At 39.9% G+C, this 24,143-nt stretch overlaps 3 protein-coding genes across 4 annotated transcripts in view; 1 reads left to right on the forward strand and 2 right to left on the reverse strand.

The window, feature by feature from the left end:
- LOC133619285 (acylamino-acid-releasing enzyme-like) overlaps positions 1 to 14,863 on the reverse strand; it is a 49,679-nt gene extending 34,816 nt beyond the window's left edge. The window contains exon 1 of one of the 2 annotated variants that reach the window (XM_061980246.1): positions 14,715 to 14,863. In XM_061980246.1, the coding sequence (XP_061836230.1) occupies positions 14,715 to 14,789 (75 nt within the window). In that variant the 5' untranslated portion in view covers positions 14,790 to 14,863. Of the gene's footprint in view, positions 1 to 643; positions 770 to 14,714 lie in introns of those variants that run through there. The other variant, XM_061980263.1, reaches the window with a different exon arrangement.
- On the forward strand, positions 134 to 19,800 carry capza1b (capping actin protein of muscle Z-line subunit alpha 1b). The gene is made up of 10 exons (XM_061980285.1): positions 134 to 324; positions 2,011 to 2,074; positions 2,311 to 2,362; positions 12,023 to 12,086; positions 12,151 to 12,357; positions 12,517 to 12,596; positions 12,754 to 12,832; positions 18,211 to 18,282; positions 18,389 to 18,451; positions 18,530 to 19,800. The coding sequence occupies exons 1-10, from the start codon at positions 286 to 288 to the stop codon at positions 18,668 to 18,670; spliced, it is 861 nt and encodes a 286-aa protein (XP_061836269.1). The 5' UTR covers positions 134 to 285; the 3' UTR covers positions 18,671 to 19,800.
- Positions 18,640 to 24,143, reverse strand: part of cttnbp2nlb (CTTNBP2 N-terminal like b) — a 47,644-nt gene continuing 42,140 nt past the window's right edge. The window contains exon 5 of the mRNA XM_061980274.1: positions 18,640 to 22,168. Coding sequence (XP_061836258.1) covers positions 20,873 to 22,168 — 1,296 coding nt within the window. The 3' untranslated portion in view covers positions 18,640 to 20,872. The remainder of the gene's footprint in view (positions 22,169 to 24,143) is intronic.

Genomic DNA, 24,143 nt, shown 5'->3' on the forward strand with positions numbered 1-24,143 from the left:
GTTGTTATGACCATTATTTAATAGAAAGTGTTCCTGTGTGGAATAACAGGAAGCAGTAGGAATTAAGAGCCGAAAGTTTAACCTTTCAAATACTTTGTTTTGTGTCGATCTTGAAACATTTATGATACCGATAATGTAGATATTTGTCATTGTGGCATTTGGTGTTTTGCTTTTGGATGCATGAAGCCACGCTTTTAAATTTTTGGTGGTACATCGTATTGGACGTCAACAATATTAACATTGGTTCTCTGTCAGTTGGAGTAGGTGGGGTCACGCAGAGCCAAGATGGCTGACTTTGAGGAACCGCTGTCAGACGAAGAGAAGGTTTGAACATTGCAAAATGATTCCTTAAACGCCACTAGCTGCATTTTTATGCTTAGAAGTAACGCAGACACTCCGTATAAATACCTGTATTCAACTATGCCGATAAATTATGCATGATTGTGTATCCCAAGCTGTTTTTAGTTGACCATTTAGCCAATGCTAGTGAAGGCTAGTTAGTTGGCTAGCAGAAATAGATACTTGAGTCATAAACAATTATGTAGGTTTGCAGACATTGGAATTAAAAGCGCATTGCTCCAAATATAACATGTTTACATTTAAATTAGTTGTAGTACGCAGTCACCGAATGCATGATACTAACCTCATCAAATAACGTCGTTTGCTTGGGTCAGATAGCTACAGTTGCAGCTGAAATATTTGCTGGCCTCATATGACTTGAGGTAGATATTTCAGGCCGTTTAGTTTGGTTGGAGCCTGCGAATCTTCTTTTAACCGCAGTCGCATAGATGTTGGAGCCAACGCTCCAACGAATAATAAGGGTTGTTAATAGATATTAAAAAGTTAATGTGATCAAAGTGTGAGTGTCATAATACAAACGTGCAGGACATACCTACTGTGTACTAATGTAACAACACACATTATACAGTAAGACCAATTGGCTTGTCTATGCGATTAATAACATGACCACTTGGTGTCCCTTCAAACATGCAAATTAAAGAAGAAAATAATTATGACTTTCTCAAGTATTTGCAAATCTATCTTCTATTCTCTGTAGTCTTTTGGACATAATTGCGCTTCATTGGATGCCAACAGATGTATGTTGCGGAGTATGTCTGCTGCAACAAACAATTCAATACTTTATATCACAGGTGTCAAACTCAAGGCCCAGGGGCCAGATCTGGCCGTCATATAATCTTATGAGTTTAAAATGCTAGTCCAGACATTCCGTGCGTTGCATGGTGGGGCTTCTCAGTACATCACTGACTTGTTATGCTCCTACTCTTTAGGGAACAGCCTCCGGTCTTCATGGCCAGGGTCTTCTAAAGATCCCGAAAAATCGTTTTATAAACACGTGGAGACCTGGCATTCCAGGGTATAGCTCCCAGACTCTGGAACGATTTGCACCAGTCTCTCCAGTCTCTCTCAAACACTTTTCTTTTTGAGTAAAGCTTTTAGTTAATACACCTTTTAACTATTATTTTTAATCAAATTTGTATCCTTTTTATGATCTTGGCCCTGTTGTTTTAAATTGAATTGTTGTTTTACTTTACCTATGTTTTGTTCAGCGCGTTGTGATTTTATCTGTGAAAAGCGCTTTATAAATAAAATGTACTTACTTATGTGGCTCGCCAAAGCCTGGACATAATGTGCCTTAATAAAGTACTTTACCTTTGTGTTTTTCTCCATTTTCACAGAAAAAATATATATACTGCACACTTAAATATTATCTAAGAATTAAGATACATTCCAAGTTAAATACAAATACATTCCATAGTTTTTGTTAAAAGAAAAATAAATACTTAAATATATGCTTGACTTAGGCTTTCAAAGCAAGTAATTCATCAAATTGTACACTGTAAAAATTAAAATTGATTGTCGGTAGGAAAAAATGCCAAGCTAAGTCACCAGTATTTTACCGTGAAAAAAACTGATGCCGTTTTGGTATCATGGTGATGGCTCAGTTTGATATTCATTCTGTGTATCTTTTTTATTTTATTTAACTCATAGGTTCGCATAGCTGCCAACTTTGTGACCCGTGCCCCGCCTGGCGAGTTCAACGAAGTCTTCAATGGTAAGGGGTGTCAGTCATCTCCATGATACACTACCGAGGATGAGTTATGTGTTTATTAACACAAATATTTTTGAAGACATATGTAATCAGTGTTTTTGTCAGCTAATAAACATTTTTGAATAAGTGAAACAGTGCTTCACACAATTAATCAAAATTAATATGATCCTAAAAATCGGTTGTTGCCTTATGGTTTTAATGATATGTAATAAGGGCATAATTTATGTTTTTCTTAACAGATGTGCGACTTCTCCTCAACAATGATAACCTCCTCAGGGAGGGAGCATCTCAGTAAGTAGCATTTTCCACCAAATTCATCAAGAATGTAGTGGTACATTTAATAAAAATAAGAAGATTGGTTTTGCCATTGTCAGTGGAAGGCTTCTCAAACTAGATTTTTTTAAAGGGCTGTGTTGCTACGTGAAACATTACCTAGCAAAATAAACCCACCATAAAACAAAAATTTAAATAGAAGAACATAAAATATGATAGCCAACCTTCGAGTGTACGATTGTACATATACATTAAAATGGACAGTGAGCAGCAGATGTAAATGTGATTTGTAAATATTGCAAGATACTGCAGTGCTAAATGTAACAGCAAGCAGCAGTAGCAGATCAATTATTGGAGTCTTACAGCTGAGGAAACAAAACTGTTTTTGTAGCAGGAGGCTCTGGTCTAAGTTGACCTTAGGCCCTATCAACACAAGAATGTTTTTAGGCGGGAACTGTATTGTATCGTTTCAGCCTTTCATTCACACAGGAACAGCAATTTGGGTGGCTTAAAATGATAGTTTCTAAGAACGGGCTCCAGAGTGAGAAAGTGATGACGCCGCCTTGACGTTATTGTGTGGACAAGCAAACTACTACTTTTTGATAAAGCAGACAAAGCTGCGTTGCCACGTGACCACAAAATAAGAGCGAACACACGCAACAGCTGTCAACAACAACAACAACAATGTTGAACAACAAAGCAGTTTGTGATGACAACTAAATCTTGACATCTACTAACTTGATGTGCAGCACAGACACACAGACAATTGATGATGATGATAATAAAAATAATAATAATAGACGTGTCATATTGTATTAAATACTACCACAATGTCAAGCTAGGACCACCAGAAGAAAGTTTGCTTTGTTGTCTCTTTTACTATTTTGTGACTGCAAAAAACAGTGTTTTACCGTCATATACTGTACTATTGTTTACTACTGTGTTGTATGCTAATTATTTAATATGATTTACGTAAAAAGGGGAATGAAAGCAAGATGTTGTTGGTCAAAATGAATAAAAAGCACAACCAAAAGCAATAAAGTATGATAAGGAAGGGGTTGCCCTGAAATGTACACAACCAAAACAATAAATAAAATGGCTAAATAAAGTATTGACAAAAAAGGCTGCACTTCAATATTGAACATATAGGCAGAGATAGAGTTGTACATTACTTAACTGACAATTAAGTTAGGACCTTTTTAAACAAAAGTGCAAAATAGCTATATAAACACAACAGTATAAGTACATCTACTAAAGTACCAGTAGAGGGGAAAAACAAGTTGACTTCATATGCTTAATTGTGTTTCATTGTATCCATTAAACCATGCCTAATTGTATTTACAAGCCGCAAAGTATGTGAAAATACCGTCTAAACTTCACAAAATGCCACAAATTCAGTCAGCTTTTGTTACTATTTTGCTCCGAATGTCTTCGGTAATTTTCGTAGATTAGCGTCACTTTAGTAACGCTTCTGCACTCTGACCATGTTATCAGATCAGTCATACAAGAAATTTGCATAAATTAGAGAGATATGTGCTGTCTATAGTTCACAATCCTTATATAAGACATTAACACATATTTTTAACTTTTTTAATTTATTCTAAGTTGTAAACACATTTCGGGAGAACATCTGTACTTTAACACAACATAAACACAACAGAACAAATATCCAGAATCCCATGCAGCCCTGACTCTTCCGGGCTACATTATACACCCCTGCTGTTTAGCAGAGTTTCTAAAACTTGTAGATCATCCTCCTTATATTCAGTATCAAAGATATTAGGTTCTTGATCATATTTTTTCTCAAAGTAATTGTTACTGGCTCTTACAAAGTCTGCATGATTTGCATTGTTGTTGTTGATTAAGGGATCTGTGGTTCCCAGCACTACGTCACGCGATGACGTGTTTGGCTATTATTATTATATCTCAAAATGGCTCGGGACTCTCGTGAGAGTGATACTATTTTGATCATATCTATTTAATCGCAAACTTTGTATGTCTTTCGGCGTCAAAATCATATATATGATAATAACTTTTAATATAGAGGTAACTTGTTTTTCCACTCTCCTGGTACCTAAAAACCCCACTTAAGAACTTTCAGTTTTAGTTGATTTTGGAGGCGCCAGTGGACAAAAGCGGTAGTGTTTTGCCAGAAGGAAGACCATATTTTCCATGAGGACCAGCACATATAGCGTCAAACTGACATGATGTCCGCTGTAAGGTTGATACAGATTACAAATATTAAGTCTCTAATGGCTATGCTGTTGTTAAATAGCAGACACTATCAAGAAATGATCTTGGATTGCGCTACAACATGACGCTACTACCAAGAAGGTACTGGGGCGGATGCGGGTCCAAAGCAAAGAAAGACCTAGCGGGAGAGTTTTATCGTAGGAAGTAGTGTGAAACTGCAAACTATTAAGCTGGTGGCTGTTTTTTGCTACCACGCAAATTTCCGATAGCTAACACTAGCATTACCATTTTGAGTTGAGCATCAAAAGTCACTTACTCGATTGGTAGGAACATAGCCAAAGCAGCATCAAGATAAAATCCCTCGTGATCTTTGAGCTCACGCTAGCGAGTGAAATCCGGGCCAATGTTGATCCTTGACTGTCCTTTAACCTCCCTTTTTTCTTTTTTTGTCTCCTCAGACAAAACTTTTTTCTTTGGTTGTTTTGCAGCCATGATATCAGTAATTGCACTTAGGCGTTCTTCATCTTTTAGTTTTCTGGCGGCACGCAGGCGTTCGCATCGACTTCCGTCTTTTTAACAAATGGGGAAAGGGAGAGTGATTTATGCCGCAAATCAAATCAGCACATTTGTAGTTTTTTGTGTGGCAGGGTTCCTGCCGCCTTTCTCAAAGTTGCTAAGGGCCAGTGAGAGCAATACAGACCCCCTCAGGCCATGACAAAGGTGTCGTTCCACTAGTTGTAAGTCGATGTATCATCCCAAAAGTTGTGAACATATTTTATGAGGGCTGAAAATTTACTCTGTGCTGCTTTAACAGGTCATATGCAAAAAAATAAATAAAAATATCTGTCAGATTCCAAGTGAGGAAACACCATCATGACATGACAACATGACACATGTCTGTCAAACATTTGCAGCATTTTTAGAAACAGGAGTATTAAAGGGCAGCGTGTCTTTGGCTATGTTGTGTTTTGAACCACATTTTCTGTGAGTGCACACCATTCAACGCTGTTTCGTTTGGACTGAACTTGTACACCAAATGCCTCCGTAAGTTGGAGTGACAGGTGATTGGTTGTGTTTCAAGTGTGCATGCAGGTTTGTCGTATTGGAGCACATTCGGCAAACTGGCTACTCGTTGTTGATAGGCTCATCGTGTTCCAAAGGTTTGAACCGCGAGATGAGTTTATTAAGTGTAAAAATGAGCTGCATTTTTAGAAGAAAGAAACTGCTGTTCTCAATGTGTCCACTGGATGTCGCAATAGCGATTCTGTTGGGCAAGCAAATGGTTTATACCTGGGCAGAGCAAGCAGGAGTACACAGTAAAGCGGGGCTGCGACTCCTCCCCCTTGACCCAACGTAAAACCTGCCGTTTTAAGTCTTCTGCTTCAAACACATCATGCTTTAGCAACCTCATTTCCACAAAAAAAAAAGGAAAAGTGGATGCAGAGTGTTCCAAGAAAAATTATCATCCACCTATTAATTTTCATAAATGAATGCGAAACCACACATCTTTTGTGAGCAAGTTTTCTCTATAACGAGCATCAATAAAACATACACAGGACTGTTTCAGAAAATTAGAATATTGTGATAAAGTCCTTTATTTTCTGTAATGCAACTAAATACATGAAAATGTCATACATTCTGGATTAATTATACATCAACTGAAATATTGCAAGCCTTTTGTCGTTCTAATATGGCTGATTATGGCATATAGCTTAAGAAAACTCAAATATCCTATCTCAAAATATTAGAATATCATGAAAAAGTATACTAGCAGGCTATTTAACTAATCACTTGAATCGTGTAATTAACTCGAAACACCTGCAAGGGTTTCCCTGAGCCTTTAAAAACACTCAAGTCCAGAGGACCATCATTGACACCCTCCATCAGGTGGGTAGGACACAAAAAGAAATTTCTGAAAGAGCAGGCTGTTCACAGAGTGCAGTTTCAAAGCACATTCACAAGAAGTCTGTTGGAAGGAGGATATGTGGCAGGAAACGCTGCACAACCAAGAGAGAGGACCGCAGCCTTAACAGCATTGTGAAGAAGAGCCGCTTCCAGAATTTGGGGGAGCTTCAAAGACAGTGGACTGAAGCTGGAGTCCAGGTATCAAAAGCCACTGTTCACAGACGTGTCCGGGAAATGGGCTACAATAGCCATATTCCCATGGTCAAGCCACTCCTGAACTCAAGACAACGGAAGAAGCGTCTGACTTGGGCAATGGAAAAGAAGCACTGGACAGTTGCAGAGTGGTCCAGAGTCCTGTTTTCAGACAAAAGCAAGTTTTGTATTTCATTTAGAGTCTGGAGGAAGGCTAGACAGGAGCAAAATCCAAGTTGCTTGAAATCCAGTGTGAAGTTCTCACAGTCAGCAATGGTTTGGGGAGCCATGTCAGCTGCTGGTGTTGGTCCACTATGTTTCATCAAGTCTAGAGTCAATGCAGCTGTGTACCAAGAGATTTTATAGCACTACATGCTTGCATCTGTTGAAAAGCTCTATGGAGATGATGATTTCATTTTCCAGCATGATCTGGCAACTGCCCACAGTGTCAAAACCACCAGTAACTGGTGTACTGACCATGGCATTACTGTCCTCGATTGGCCTACCAACTCCCCTGACCTGAACCCCATAGAGAATTTGTGGGGTATTGTCATACTTGCCAACCCTCCCGGATTTTCCGGGAGACTCCCGAAATTCAGCGCCTCTCCCGAAAACCTTCCGGGACAAATTTTCTCCTGAAAATCTCCCGAAATTCAGGCGGAGCTGGAGGCCACGCCCCCTCCAGCTCCATGCGGACCTGAGTGACGTGTCGACAGCGGCCAGCCTGTTCTCACGTCTGCTTTCCCACAATATAAACAGCGTGCCTGCCCAATCACGTTATAACTGTAGAATGATCGAGGGCGAGTTCTTGGTTTCTTATGTGGGTTTATTGTTAGGCAGTTTCATTAACGTCCTCCCAGCGCGGTAACAACACACAACAACAGCAGTGACGTTTTCGTCTACCGTAAAGCAGTTTGTCTGCCGTAAACAGCAATGTTGTGACACTCTTAAACAGGACAATACTGCCATCTACTGTACATGCATATGTGACAATAACATCTCCGGCTTTTAGAGAGTGCAGTGCACAACTGCTATATATATATATATATATATATATATAATAAAATAAATAAATATATATATATATAGCTAGAATTCACTGAAAGTCAAGTATTTCATATATATTTATATATATATATATGAAATACTTGAGTATATATATATATATATATATATATATATATGAAATACTTGACTTGGTGAATTCTAGCTGTAAATGTACTCCTTCCCTCTTAACCATGCCCCCGCCCCAACCACGCCCCTCTCCCCACCCCCGACCACGCCCCCCTCCCACACCCCCCAACTCCCGAAATCGGAGGTCTCAAGGTTGGCAAGTATGGGTATTGTGAAGAAGCTAAAAGACACCAGACCCAATAATGCAAATGAGCTAAAGGCCGCTATTGAAGCATCCTGGGCATCCATAACACCTCAGCAATGCAACAGGCTGATTGCCTCCATGCCACGCCGCCTTGATGCAGTAATCCGTGCAAAAGGATTCCCAACCAAGTACTGAGTGCATTAATTGACATTTTCAAATGTTTGATTTTGTTTTGCTGTTATAAATCTTTTTTTTTTTACTTGGTCTGAGGAAATATTAAAATTTTTTGAAATAGGATTTTTGAGTTTTCCTAAGCTGTATGCCATAATCGGCAATCATCATCATCATCCGTTGTCAGTCCACTGCTGGACGAAAGCCTCAGCATTTTTTTGCCATAGTGAACAATCTCTAGCTGCTCCCTGCCACTGCACTGTTCTCCAATATTTGTCTATTTCATCTCGCCATCTCACTCTTTGTTTTCCTCTATTTCTGCTCCCATCCACGGGTCTCCATGATGTCATTAGGGAAGTCCATCTATTGTCTGTTCTCCTACTGATATGTCCAGCCCACTTCCACTTACTTCATTTGATAGTTCTCATAATGTCTTGGACTTGCGTTTGTTTTCTCACCCATTCATTTGTTTTTCTGTCTTTATATGTGATTCCGAGCATATTTCTTTCCATGTTGTGTTGTGCTGCTGCTATTTTCTTTTCCATTTTATTTGACAATGCCCAGGTTTCAGCTCCATATGTCATGGTTGGTAACACACATTGATTAAAGACCTTTCTTTTTAGGCTTAACGGTATTTCTCCTCTCATGATGTTGCTCAGTTTTCCATATTGGCACCAGCCCAATCTGATTCTCCTCCCTATCTCCTGTTCTTGACTCTTTTCTTTCAGCCTCAGGCAATATTAAAATAATAAAAGGCTTGCAATATTTCAGTTGATGTGTAATGAATCCAGAATGTATGACATTTTCATGTTTTTAGTTGCATTACAGAAAATAAAGGACTTTATCACAATATTCAAATTTTCTGAGACAGTCGTGTGTGTGTGTGTGTGTGTGTGTGTGTGTGTGTGTGTGTGTGTGTGTGTGTGTGTGTGTGTGTGTGTGTGTGTGTGTGTGTGTGTGTGTGTGTGTGTGTGTGTGTGTGTGTGTGTGTGTGTGTGTGTGTGTGTGTGTGTGTGTGTGTGTGTGTGTGTGTGTGTGTGTGCGCGCGCGCGTGTATACAGGTAAAAGCCAGTAAATTAGAATATTTTGAAAAACTTGATTTATTTCAGTAATTGCATTCAAAAGGTGTAACTTGTACATTATATTTATTCATTGCACACAGACTGATGCATTCAAATGTTTATTTCATTTAATTTTGATGATTTGAAGTGGCAACAAATGAAAATCCAAAATTCCGTGTGTCACAAAATTAGAATATTACTTAAGGCTAATACAAAAAAGGGATTTTTTGAAATGTTGGCCAACTGAAAAGTATGAAAATGAAAAATATGAGCATGTACAATACTCAATACTTGGTTGGAGCTCCTTTTGCCTCAATTACTGCGTTAATGCGGCGTGGCATGGAGTCGATGAGTTTCTGGCACTGCTCAGGTGTTATGAGAGCCCAGGTTGCTCTGATAGTGGCCTTCAACTCTTCTGCGTTTTTGGGTCTGGCATTCTGCATCTTCCTTTTCACAATACCCCACAGATTTTCTATGGGGCTAAGGTCAGGGGAGTTGGCGGGCCAATTTAGAACAGAAATACCATGGTCCGTAAACCAGGCACGGGTAGATTTTGCGCTGTGTGCAGGCGCCAAGTCCTGTTGGAACTTGAAATCTCCATCTCCATAGAGCAGGTCAGCAGCAGGAAGCATGAAGTGCTCTAAAACTTGCTGGTAGACGGCTGCGTTGACCCTGGATCTCAGGAAACAGAGTGGACCGACACCAGCAGATGACATGGCACCCCAAACCATCACTGATGGTGGAAACTTTACACTAGACTTCAGGCAACGTGGATCCTGTGCCTCTCCTGTCTTCCTCCAGACTCTGGGACCTCGATTTCCAAAGGAAATGCAAAATTTGCATGGTTGGGTGATGGTTTGGGGTGCCATGTCATCTGCTGGTGTCGGTCCACTCTGTTTCCTGAGATCCAGGGTCAACGCAGCCGTCTACCAGCAAGTTTTAGAGCACTTCGTGCTTCCTGCTGCTGACCTGCTCTATGGAGATGGAGATTTCAAGTTCCAACAGGACTTGGCGCCTGCACACAGCGCAAAATCTACCCGTGCCTGGTTTACGGACCATGGTATTTCTGTTCTAAATTGGCCCGCCAACTCCCCTGACCTTAGCCCCATAGAAAATCTGTGGGGTATTGTGAAAAGGAAGATGCAGAATGCCAGACCCAAAAACGCAGAAGAGTTGAAGGCCACTATCAGAGCAACCTGGGCTCTCATAACACCTGAGCAGTGCCAGAAACTCATCGACTCCATGCCACGCCGCATTAACGCAGTAATTGAGGCAAAAGGAGCTCCAACCAAGTATTGAGTATTGAGTATTGTACATGCTCATATTTTTCATTTTCATACTTTTCAGTTGGCCAACATTTCTAAAAATCCCTTTTTTGTATTAGCCTTAAGTAATATTCTAATTTTGTGACACACGGAATTTTGGATTTTCATTTGTTGCCACTTCAAATCATCAAAATTAAATGAAATAAACATTTGAATGCATCAGTCTGTGTGCAATGAATAAATATAATGTACAAGTTACACCTTTTGAATGCAATTACTGAAATAAATCAAGTTTTTCAAAATATTCTAATTTACTGGCTTTTACCTGTATATATTGTCTTCTGTGGAAATTTAAAGAAAGTGAACATGTGTGTGACTTAACTGCAGTAGTGTAAATCTCTTAAATTCATATGTTTGTTGAAATTATTCATGCATTGCACAGCTTTTATTTTTCTATCAATACACAATGATGCTTACAATGCAGGAAGTAATTTGACTGAATAGTTTTTATCTCAGTTTGTGGGGTTTGTTGAGCTCGCACAGGATTGAAATGTGAACATGATAAATGAGGTATTTGATACCTCGATGAGTTTTTATTATTTATTTTGTATTTTGTTCAATCCCAGATAGGCTGTACACTCTTTATACACGGCTCTGGTCTGTGTTGGAGTTGTCTGTAAAGAGAGTATGGCCAACTAAACAACAGCCGCCATGACTGCTTCTAAGGACGTGTGTGGCTGTGCCCGGATATATGCAATTGATGTCGTATTTGACGTTGGTTTCTCTGATTAAATAAACTATATGTCTATATATCGTTCTAAACCTACTTGAGCTCACAACTTACAATTCCTTTTATTTCGTGTAAGTATAATTTTGCGGCCGTATCTGGCGCACTCTACTGCTACATTCCTGCAGTGTTTCGTGACCAGCAGGCACTGTAACACACACCGGAAGGTGCAATAAATAATAAAAAAATATACATAGAATGCCCCAAAAAATTTACTTAGAACCCTAATTTTGCTTAAATCTTCATTAGCTTTAGACCAACAATCACAGAGTAAATTGACTTTAATGTGAAGTATGTCAACTGTGTTGGCTGCCTCCAATGCATTTTTAATTACTGTATGTATCACTCATTATCGCACAACAGGGCATTTATGCACATCGAAAAAGTAACAAGGAAGTGCCTAAAACACATAGGATCAGCTCAAAGTTAGTGGCGGTCATTTGACCAATCATTGAGGAGATCACCTGACTCTGGTCTGTGTCTGCTTACGGCACAATTTGTGGCAAAGCATTGTATAACATCATTTTCACCCAGTGACGCATTCCCATCTGTACGTAACTTGTTGACACAACACTGTTTGGACGCATTTATTTTTTCAACCTAGCAGCATAGTCTACTTGCTAAGGGGAGAAGGTCACGTAGGCTTTGATCTAACCTAGGACTGTACCAATGTCTTTGTTGGCAAAATGAGTCACAACTCAACCACTGTCTTAATGTGGCTTGTAATAAAGGTCTTAACCCATTACCAACCCTCACTAAAGTATTTCTTCTCTTCCTTTTGCCCAGCTCTTTTGCCCAGTACAACATGGATCAGTTCACGCCTGCCAGACTAGAAGGCTTTGATGACCTGGTATGTCTTCCTAATCTTTCCTTTCAGTCAATACCTTTGTAACCCTCATTGGTGTTATTCACAGGTCCTGATTACAGAGCATGGAGACTTGGGTCAGGGGCGTTTCTTGGACCCTCGGAACCATTTGTCGTTCCACTTTGACCACCTTAGGAAAGAAGTGAGCGACGTTAAGCCTTATGAAGGAGTCACCTCTCTTAAAACCTGGAGAGATTCCTGTGACAGCATCCTTAGTGCCTATGTCAAAGAGCACTACCCTACTGGAGTCTGCACAGTAAGATGCACACGAGTGCCATAAAGTACAATACAATTTTAATTGTATTAACAATAGTGATAATTATAACCTTATAAAAATAAATAATATTACCTTTAGTAAATACTTATCAGTATGACCCTTTCTCCCACCTATGTATATAATGTTTGTGTTTCACAGGTGTATGGCAAAAATGTCGATGGTCAGCAGACGATCATAGCCTGCATCGAGGGACATCAATTTCAACCCAAAAATTTCTGGTATGGTACCCTTTATGCAAAGGGCTATCTTGGAGCTTAGTATATTCAATGTGTAGGCCATTGGGTAATCAGTTTATATTCTATATCAGTGATATAATTCAGTCCTGTTGATACTAACAACTGTGTAATGAAGGATATCTCTTAAATTATCAAACAGGAATGGACGCTGTAGATCGGAGTGGAAACTCACTATTGGTCAGTCCACTGCACAGGTGGTGGGAGTGTTGAAAATTCAGGTGAGTTAACTTGAGTCTGCTTCTTTTTTTTTTTTTAAACCAAAAAATAATTAAAGGGGCTTTTTGCAACATGCTCAAAGTTAAAAAACAATTATATTCAAAAGTGTAACACCACCACCACAGACCAGCTGTGTTACGAGGGATGTGTACCGAAACCAGTACTTTTATAGGTACAGACCAATGTCAGTAGGTATTATTGGGTACATATTCACGTAAAATCAAACATTTCGATATCTTTGTTGCACGTAACGTCAAATTCAGTTGCAGATTGGCAGAGGCTCAAGCACTTAGTCAGGAAACAAGCAGTCAAGCACTGGGAGCTAACTCAGCCGAACTGCTTCAAGGTAATGTTACAATTTTCCATGCCAACAAAGCAAGAAGTACAGAATTGCTCCAATTCTCAAAATGCACAAGCTCGATGCTAATTTACCTTGGATTTGCCATAGATATAGGCTCCAGCACCCCCTCGCAACCCCATAAGGTACACGCAGTAGAAAATGGATGGATGGATACTCCTAAATAGCATTAGCGATTTTACATGGCGATTTCAACACCTCCAAATTCGTAATGAAAACTACAACTAAGATGAACGTTACAATCACAAAGCTGCTGTGTAATAATCATCATCAATCAAATATTATTGATTTAGCCCTTAATCACAAATGTCTCAAAGGGCTGCACAAACCACAACGACATCATCAAATCTGATCTCACATCAGGGCAAGAAAGAACTCAACCCAATGGGAACAATGTGAAACCTTGAAATGCTTTTCCTCTTCAGAAGAGGAAGTCAGTAGGCCCTGCAAAAAACGAAACCAAAATGTGTGATTTAAACATTTTCCACTTCGTATTATGTATACAACTGGGATAAAGTGAAGAGGACTTATTTGATTTTTACTCCTATGGTGCCATCAGCAGCAGTCATCTATCGTGACATCACAACTGTAAGTCAAATCTATTATTCCCGCTGCGTGAGCACGCATCTACCGCTAAACCTTCACTGCCGATGTTTCGTCTGTCCACAGGTTATAACTACATGTAAGATCTGACATACACTTATATTTGTGGTTATTGTAACAATCCATCCATCCATCCATCTTCTTCCGCTTATCCGAGGTCGGGTCGCGGGGGCAGCAGCCTAAGCAGAGAAGCCCAGACTTCCCTCTCCCCAGCCACTTCGTCCAGCTCTTCCTGTGGGACCCCGAGGCGTTCCCAGGCCAGCCGGGAGACATAGTCTTCCCAACGTGTCCTGGGTCTTCCCCGCGGCCTCCTACCGGTCGGACGTGCCCTAAACACCTCCCTAGGGAGGCGTTCGGGTGGCATCCTGACCAGATGCCCAAACCACCTCATCTGGCTCCTCTCGATGTGGAGGAGCAGCGGCTTTACTTTGAGCTCCTCCCGGATGGCAGAGCTTCTCACCCTATCTCTAAGGGAGAGCCCCGCCACCCGGCGGAGGAAACTCATTTCGGCCGCTTGTACCCGTGATCTTGTCCTTTCGGTCATAACCCAAAGCTCATGACCATAGGTGAGGATGGGAACGTAGATCGACCGGTAAATTGAGAGCTTTGCCTTCCCGCTCAGCTCCTTCTTCACCACAACGGATCGATACAGCGTCCACATTACTGAAGACGCCGCACCGATCCGATTGTAACAATATGTGTTTAAAATTATTTAAGCCTTTATTGTGTCCGAAAAATGAGTTGGCCATTTTAAAGGTGCTTAGCCCCCAAAAGAGCACAATTTTAACACGTAAAATGCCTTTTAAAAAGAAAATCAGACTTCTAGATAAGAAATATTATATACAAAAACAATACAATAGAATGTAGTACAAACAACTACAGTAGTTTTATGAAGTCATGTAATAGTAATGTAAAACATTTACCTTGGAGAGCAACTCCAGTGAAGTTAGTTTCACGTTGATTATTGTATATTCGCTGACGTCATGGATGCCAAACATGCTCAAATCAGATGAGTTTGCGAAGTGTAAAATTTAGCTGCAGTTTTACATTAAAATAAACTGCTGTTCAATATGGATGTCGCAATAGCAATTCTGTTAAGCAAGCAAATAGTTTATACCGGGTTGAGCAAGTATACCAAGCAAGAGGTACACGGTAAAGAGGAGCTGCGACTCCTCCCCCTCGACCCAACCTAAAACAAACATGAGTAAAATAAATATTTGGTAACCCCACTTAAAATGGTGCATGAGACACTGCACATTGATATAGTTCTGTGAAAATGATGGTATTCTCTGCAAATTTAAAGAAAGTGAACAGTGTGTGATTTACTGCAATACTGTCATTCTTAAGTTTTTATTTTTCGAAATTGTTCACACATTGCACGGCTTTTTTTTCTTTTTAATCAATACACAGTGGTGCCTACAAGGCAGGATAGAAACTCAATAATCTAGAATGATACCTACCTCAGTTTGTATGGTTTGTTTAGTTAGCACAGGAATAATACGTAGAAATGACAAATGAGGTAGTTGATACATAGAATAGTTTTCATTTTTGCTTTTTGTTATTTGTTCAATCCTAGATTGGCTAAAACTTCAAGTGTAATTGGTTTGTAAATACAATGAGATTAAGTCTGTTATTTGTGTTTTTCATGGTGTTTTTGAAACTGCACACATTTTTCCCTCAGAATTTTCAACTAACTTGAAGTGTTTTGTCAAGAGCATTATTTGTGATATGTACATTTTCAGAATGTGCCTGTTCTATATCGGCCTGAACTAAAACAAAGAAAAAAATCTGAAGTTGGCTTAATTATATTTTAAAGTTATTATGCCATGATTTTACCCGTTCGGCCCGCGTGGGAATAGATTTTCCTCAATGCGGCCCCTGAGCTAAAGTGAGTTTGACACCCCTGACCTACGTAGATACAGCGGCAATTCAACCTCATTGTGCACAGATTCTGGAGGAGCTTGCAAGAGAATTGCCATTTAAAATGCTGTTCCTTTATACTTTATATTTCTGCGGTGTCTCCTTCAAACTACTTCACTGTTAGGAACACCATCAGTAGCTTCTCTATATTTTCATGGAATGGATGGGCACCTTTTTGATAGTCTTGCTGGTGCAGAAACGACCCATTACCTCCCTGCTTGGCACTCCGCATCAAGAGTTGGAATTGGGGGTTAAATCACCAAAAATTATTCCCGGGCACTTCCACCGCTGCTGCCCACTGCTCCCCTCACCTCCCAGGGGGTGACCAAGGGGATGAGTCAAATGCAGAGGACACATTTCACCAACCTAGTGTGTGTGTGACAATCATTGGTACTTCAACTGCTTCACAGTCAACTGCACGGTCGGTCATGTTTTGTTCTTCCAGTTCAGTCGGTCTTGTCCTGCTTCTCAGACCGAAAGTTTTGGGGTGTACCCTAAACATTTCAGCTTTTTTCTCATTATGTTAAGTTTTTTTGCAAAATGTTTCCATTTGTACTGTTTTTTAATGTTTATCTTATTTCTACAATATGGCGCGAGTTCTTTAAAAAAAAAAAAAGCTGCATATTGCAAATAGCTCCCACACTTTGAACATCATATTCCACCAGGAAGGCATAGTGTGGCCAAACGACAGAAGAGTGTGTCTTCTTGGCACTTATTGAAGTGATAAAAGTTAACTTGCAACTAGGTATACTGCACGGATTGCACAGCGGTGATAATTCACACTCCTTGTGTGAATTATCACCGCTGTGATAACATTCGCCACCACTTTGTGGTGGCAAATGTTATGCCTTTAATGACAGCTTGTACAGTGGAACCTTGATTTACCAACTCCTATTTGCAAACTTTTCCGTTTACGAACTTTAAGATCACGCCAAATAGACCTCTGTGTGAACTATGTCTCTGTGTGCGAACACTTCATTCATTCATGTTGTGTCCCGCTGGCAACCATTGTGTGCTTGCTTGTATTGAAGAGACTAGGGAAGCTGGATTTGTACCACAACAAGTTTTAATTGTGATTAGAACAGACTTTTCTGGGAAAAGATGCCAAAGCGGACCGAGTTCACAGCGGCGGAGAATATTACCTCTCGTTCAGCGTTGCATTTTCCAAGAGCACATACCACCCTGCCCCTCTGCGTCGTCCTCTTCTCTCGTGAGTAGCAGCTCACAAGAGGCCTTTTGCCAATGTTAATGTACTGTAAGTGTATTTTATTTTTTTTAATGTTTACTATGGTTGTTAAAGTTAAGGATTTTTATGATTTCTGATAGTTTGTGAGGGCACCAAAGGGACTGCAGTGCGTGTGTGTGTGTGTGTGTGTGTGTGTGTGTGTGTGTGTGTGTGTCATTGTTGGCTGGTTAATAAGGACAGTTGATCCATCACCTCCTTGTTTGTTTGATAAAATAGTACTGTATAGCACCTTTTATATCGTGTTCAAATTGTACAAACCTCAACTAGAATAAGGACTTTTTGTCGATGCTGGAAGTAATTATTCATATCTACATTGTTTATTATGGAGCAATTTGTTTTACGATACAAACTTTTCCATTTCAAAAACCTGTTCAAAAACCAATGAACTTTGTAAATTGAGGTTCCACTGTATTTGATTAGCAAATAAATGCATGAACAAGACACACTCTTTCATTTTCTCCTCTTTTCACTTTTAATGCATACTTCGATAATTAGCAATGCAGATCCCTTCTGCTACTTCACGTCTTATTCTCTGGCAAACCAGGCGTGTATAAGGTGTGTTGTGAAGCAGCCACTGTTCCATTATAATTTGAATTCGTAAGAAAGGGTGAACCAGAAACTCCAATCCAATTTGTGGCAGGCTGCAACGAACAAAGAGATATTTAAGAAAGACTGGCATGTTTCCTTAGGGCTGCAGATGTTCTTCCTCAGCGGTGACAGCTAAGTGGTCACACGCCAAGATGTTAGGAAAATGTGTTGTACATCATTCAGTTGTGTCCATCCATTCATCCAACCATTTGACATACCGCTTGTACTCACGGGAAAGCCGGAGCCTATCCCAGCTGACTTCAGGCAAGAGACAGGGTTCACCTTGTACTGGTCACCAGCCAATCGCATTCAGTACTACAATCACCAATTACATCCTTTTTCTTATGCCTTTCGGTGTTTATTTATCTAACAACCTAATTGTGGAATTACCAGCGTTGCATCGTGTAGCTAACACCGGCTTGTAACAAATAGTTCCTTTTATATTTCAGTGTTGAACTTTGGTTGCTCCTTGTTCTCTACAACTTTTCAAGCGTGTGTTTGTTCCATGTAGTGTGGCTTGCATGCTTGGAGCAGGAAAAGGGCAAGATATAATACTTTTGCACACTTTCGAAACTTTAGGAGCCCCTAAGATTGCAAACAGTCTCTTTAAGATTAGGCAAATTAATAAACTAAAAGATAAGTAATAATGAATGTCTTGTTTCCAGGTGCACTACTATGAAGATGGAAACGTGCAGCTGGTTAGTCATAAGGAGATAGAAGAATCTGTACCAGTGACTGTAAGTAAACCATTAGTCATTTCCTAATGTTCACATGTTGTTGACTGCCTAGTTACTGTGTATCTGGTTTTGTATTACATTGACTGACTGGATTGCATTTAAACAGAGTGAAACTCAGACATCCAAGGAGTTTGTTGACATTATTGAACATGCTGAAAATGACTACCAGGTAAACTGCTTTATTGCTGATTTATTATTTTAATGAAACACTTTGAAAGCTAAACAAAATGCTTTATTTTGCCACCAGACTGCAATCAGTGAGAACTACCAGGTTATGTCCGACACAACTTTCAAGGCTCTACGTCGCCAGCTGCCCGTCACGCGCTCCAAGATCGACTGGAATAAAATCCTAAATTACAAAATTGTTAAGGAGATGCAAAATGCTTAGTGGAAGGTCAGGGACTGGCCAGGGAGATGCTGGCTCCACTGGTCGAACGTAATCATACCCAAGGACTTACACCAAAGCAAAACTATATCAGTTTGGGGCAAGGAATCAACTAAAACAAGTCATCAAAACAGAAGACTGTAATACATATGTATGTCAGATTGTGGGACAACTTTGGTTAGAGACATGATTATCGTTTTTGTTTGGAGATAATGGTTACTTCTGAATGTGTGGTGATTGGTCAGTGTGTGCAGGGCTGTGCTCAGGACAGCTACAGTAACACCTTTATTTAGCTATCTAAGATGTAAGAAGAGCATGTTGATGAAGACCAGTAACCGCAGTGTATTCACACACGCTAAAGCCAGGCAGCACAACGCATCTGATGTGAGAAACACAAAGAACACCGTCATATAAAAGGGTTTATAGTAAAATAAAATTTGTTTTAATGTGGTTGACATGCATTTGGGCATAAATAAGCTTGGATATGCACCAACATGCCCATGTAAACCAGACTGACATGGATGAAAGTAAGTCAAGTTTTGCTAATTAAATAAAAATTGGTACCCACAATCCTTAGCATAGCTCTGCCCTGTAACCATCAATGTACTGTATGCCTGGCAAATATGAGACTGTTTTTGGGGTGTCCTCTAAAAATGTGTCTTCACACATACGGCTGAAATCATTTCTTATCTAGTCTATATTGCGCTCTTGCATTGGCAGTTTCATCTCTACTTGTATCCTTTTCTGCTCTGAAAGGAGAACATATTCATGTTAACCAAGATTTGTTTGCCAAAATCTCTTTCCTATGGTAAAGAACTCAATTCTCTTGCCCATGTATGCAAATTTCTATTTTACAATTCTGTTTTCTGTTGCAGTCTTAAAATAGTGTACTGTGACAAATTATGTGTTGGTCAATGCCAAGTGAACGTAAATCAGTTGCCATGCAAAGTAGTATGTGTTTGACATCTGTATGGCCACATCTAACGAGAAGAATATACCATGAAATTAAAGCAGAAATTTTGGATGGATGAGCTGTGTTAAACCCTTCCATTATGCTACTGACTGTGTGTCCATCAGTGATGTGTTGCCTGTAATGCCCCATTCTGTCATACGAATAAAAAGACTGAACAACTTCTGGATTGTCACTGTTTGTTCACACACTGCTATTGAAAGATTTGGTGAATGAGTGTTCAAAATACGTTTTTGACAAACTAACCACAAAACCTTAGGTTATTGACATTTTTTGTGAAAATATTAAATTACTTTACCCCAGGAATTGAATTAATTGTGCATCTGATCACTGAGCAATGTACATTTTCTTGAAATTGCCTTGAGTTGTCCACAAAAACAATGAACCCCAGTAAAAACAGCTCTAGGGGCTTGTGTTCCTGTTTGAAATATCAGCATATGTTATTCTTGCAAACATAAAGTCACCTAAAATAATATCTGATGAATACGATGTTAATCATTTAATAGATACTGTATATAAGTAGGTGACCTACTTAAAACAGACCTACTGTAGGTCTGTTTTGATTCGGTCAAAGTAGAAGTGTGAATGGGCTAAAACACAAACATACAAAATGTTGCAGTAGTTCACTGCTTAGTGTACTCCTTGTAATAATATTCATGACCATTTAATTTACAGGGTAATGTCTTCAAACAGCAATACAAGTTTTAACAAAACATTGTGTTATTTTGTGAATTTGTGTCAGCTATTAAGTTCTAAGGGCTGCTATTCATCCATAATGTCCATAGAGCCGTGTCTTTGCACTGCATTCTTTGTATGAAGATAACCAAAAAAATCAGGCGTGGGTCAACTATCTGCACAGGGGTGTATCGTTTCAACATTCCCACAGAGCTTAGCTTACTGGTCCAGTGAAGAAATGTCTCTAAAATACCAGCTGGAGGTCCTACTAATAGAATGGTGAATGGTACTTACAGAGGTCACCTATTGTGAATAAATGTAGGTTCTCAGTGAGTAACATGAGAATAATCACAGATGATTCCTTGGTCCTCATTTTGGTGCCATTGTTAGTAATTCTATGATAAACGTGCCAAGACTAGTTCTCCTTAAAAAATTTTTAGCTCGATGCATCTATGCATGGCTCTTTAGCCCTCCAGATATCAAAAGAGGCAGAGACATGATATAGTGCATCAGGTAGAATGTGTGTTCTCTGTGTAGCTCATGGGTTTTTAAGAAAGATGTTAACTACTAGAAGATAAAACCAGGTCCATTTCTGTTGATTCATCCTGTCTATTGTTACTGGGTCCACAGTTCCCTGTCAGCTCTGGGAACAAGCTGGTTCGGGCAGAATGACTTGGGGAGCCTGGAGTCGGACTCATGCCTGGCTTCTTGGGAGGAATCGGAGGAGCATGAGTCCTCTCTGATCGCGGGGTAAGTGGGGAGCGAATACCTGGAGATAAAGGCCCAGAAGGAGACCTTGCTCCAGTTGGTGAAGCTGCTAAATTACGGTAGTCCGTACCAAATGGGGAACTGCTGATTTGTACCAGCTTGACACCAACCTGCTGGTTAGTGAACCGGGACAGAACCTGTGTGACAGTGTTGCGGGCCAGCTGCTTGGCTGCACTGTGCTCTGGTTGGGCAAGGTTATAAGAGGTGGTGGGTGAGAGGTCCCTGGGGGAAAGGGGACCACCATGCTGTTGTTGTTCCAGTTCAGCCTGGGATTGGAACTTGTGTCTGGCAGCCTGGAATCTCTGATTGACTCCAGCCTGGTAAGAGGACTGGTGGAAGCCTGGGCTGGTGAGACGTTTAGCTAATATTGGGGAGGAAATGGGAGAAGAAGACAGGGAAGAGGAGGCAGTGCTGGACGGAGAAGGGGGGTAAGCATGAGGATGAGGTTGGAGAGGTGAATGTAAACTTGCTCCTCCACCATTTTCCAGCAGCCCTGTGTTGTCTGTTTCTCTGCCTTCCTGAGTCAGCTCTGTCTCTTTTAGAAGGTGATGGCCGTTGACCTTTGACATTACGGATATTTTCGCCGGTACAGTTATTTTTCCATCAGGCTCGGTCTGAACACAGGTGGTTACTGTGGCCATCTTGGAGGATAAATCTTTTACATGCGTCACTGCTTTCTTTGACCCTTCTTTGCTGGTGTCAGCCAATATTTGTTTCAGCTGTTCCAGCTGTTCCCTCAGTTCCTTGCACTTTTCCTCTTCCTCTCTGAGCCTGGCTTTCAATTGCTGTTGCTCTGTAGCAAAATCAGCAAGATTCCTCTCAGAATGAGCTTTGAGCTCTGCCGCTCTGCCCGTTTCCTCTTCAAGAAGCCCCCTGAGCTTATCCACAATGCCCGTCTCCTCTTGAAGCAAAGTACGGAGCTCTGAGACCTTCTGAGCCTCACCCTGTGCTTGGTTGCTGGCCCTCTGGAGCTCTAAGGTGAGAGTTGATGAAAGCTGCTGCTGCTGGATCAGCGACTCCTCTGCCTGGTGCACAGCCTGATCTTGGTCTCTCTCAAGCCGCTGCACTGATGCTCGCTCAATTTCAAGCTGAAGAGAGGGTCAGAGATTAAAGTCAAACAAGTCTTACTTTGGCCACAAGGAGGCACAATAACACTGCTTTAATAAATTGTCAAATTGGATGCAATGAAACTGTATGGCAGGGATATTCAACTAAATTGTTTTGGGGGCCACGTTTCCAGAAAGCTAAGGACCGGGGAGCTGGATTTCTCCCTTCTCTATTATTCTTATTTTGTATATTTCAGAGAACAAGCGTCTTCTACAGTAAACAATTGATTTTAGTTTTTTTTTTACTTTGTCAGAGTTACAGGAGCGCTCTGCTTTTTTTTAAGAACCCTCTGCAAAAATGTGAGTCTCTCACAAGTTTATTAAACTGAACTCGTGGGCCACCGGCCCAGATGATGAAAAAGAGAAGAACTAATATGGACCCTTGAAGAAGACTACTTACAAATCAAAATAATTTGAACAATTAACTACCGACCACATCTGAAATAAACAAACTAAAGCAACACTTTAGCCAAACAGGAGAGGACTTAAAGTGGTGCTTTGAGGAGAGTCTCAGTTATGCGAATCAAGTTTGGACCAGAGTTTTTGTTTGTTAGCAAGGTTAAAATGTCAATGCAAGGATCTGCCAATGTGTTTACAGTGGTCCACGTTATTTTATACAACAGGAACACGCTAGTTTTTTAGGAATTTGTCTCCCAAGTTTTGAACCAAACTTGGGGGGTTGGTATGGAGTCATTCCCGGGCCGGATTTGGCCCCCAGACCGCCAGTTGAATAGCACTGCTGTATGACAACACATTCTTTTGAAATGTGCAAATTAACTGGTTCAACAAAGATCCTGATATTTTATTTATTTATGTATGTATTTGACAGTGACAGTACAATTAAACATTGCTACCCACAGATAACTGATGTCAAAGTACATACGACTTCTAGCCACAGGCTAATTTACAACCTTTGTCCCTGGTTAGGCTTTTAAAAAAAAAGTTGAGAAAAGTGTAAAACACATACAAAAGGATTAAGACAAGTACAAAAATAAAAACACATTGACAATAATTGGACCCATTTGTCCATACTACATCCAGTTCTAGTGCTCACACTTCTGATTTTCCTTAAGCCACTTTTTTAGTTTTGTGGAGAAAAGTTTAATGTCCGATTGTGACTTTAACTCCAGTGGCAAAGGTATACACTGCAAAAACTGAAATCTAAGTAATATTAAATATCTCAAATAAGGGTGATATTTGCTTATTTTCTGTCTGATAAGATCATTCTTCTCACTAAGCAGATTGTATGTTAGAGTGTTTTACTTGTTTTAAGTGTTTTTGTCCTAAATGATCTCAGTAAGATATTACAGCTTGTTGCTGAGATTTTATGACCTATATTGAGTAAAACATGCTTGAAACTAGAATATCAACTGTTGCAAAGCTGTGTCATCAACACTCCCAAGTATAAAACTGCATTTTTAAAGTAATAATTTCTTATTTCAAGCATGAAAAAAAAAAATCATGACTTTGACACAATTTTGTCTCATAATTAAAACGGATGACAGCCAAATGGACTTTGCTGTTTTATTTTCAATGAAACAATAGAAAATACGTACTCATATAGTAGTACAGTTGGCACAGTACAGTAAACTGTCAGTCAATATTTAACATGTGACATTTCTAACAATTTTGAACAGAAATAGTTCATGCACATTCAGATAAATTCTTCAAAATTACAGTTAAAACATTTTTGGCCGGGAGCCGGGCTGTATATATGCGCACTAATTGACTGAAAGAGCACGTACTTGGCGTGATGATGTCATGTTATCGATGGAAAAATGCATTTTTAGACAATATGATTTGCCTGAGCGGCTAGGAGACCCCGAGAGTAACAAGCGGTTGCCTTGTTGCCTTTCCATTAAGAACAATAAATTAGTTTTTAGTATAAGTTTGCTGGTTTCAAGAAATGTAATGCCGAGCGCATATCATTATGTCAAGATAATGGCACTAGCATTTA

This window comes from Nerophis lumbriciformis, linkage group LG01 (genome assembly GCF_033978685.3).
Source record: "Nerophis lumbriciformis linkage group LG01, RoL_Nlum_v2.1, whole genome shotgun sequence".
In the NCBI taxonomy this organism is placed as follows: domain Eukaryota; kingdom Metazoa; phylum Chordata; class Actinopteri; order Syngnathiformes; family Syngnathidae; genus Nerophis; species Nerophis lumbriciformis.

Bases quoted from the DNA above. Each gene is read 5' to 3' on its own strand.
- capza1b (XM_061980285.1), top strand. From the start codon at position 286: ATGGCTGACTTTGAGGAACCGCTGTCAGACGAAGAGAAG. The intron at 2,075-2,310 runs GTAAGGGGTGTC...TTTTCTTAACAG, and splicing joins GTTCAACGAAGTCTTCAATG to ATGTGCGACTTCTCCTCAAC. The intron at 18,283-18,388 runs GTAAGTAAACCA...GCATTTAAACAG, and splicing joins AAGAATCTGTACCAGTGACT to AGTGAAACTCAGACATCCAA.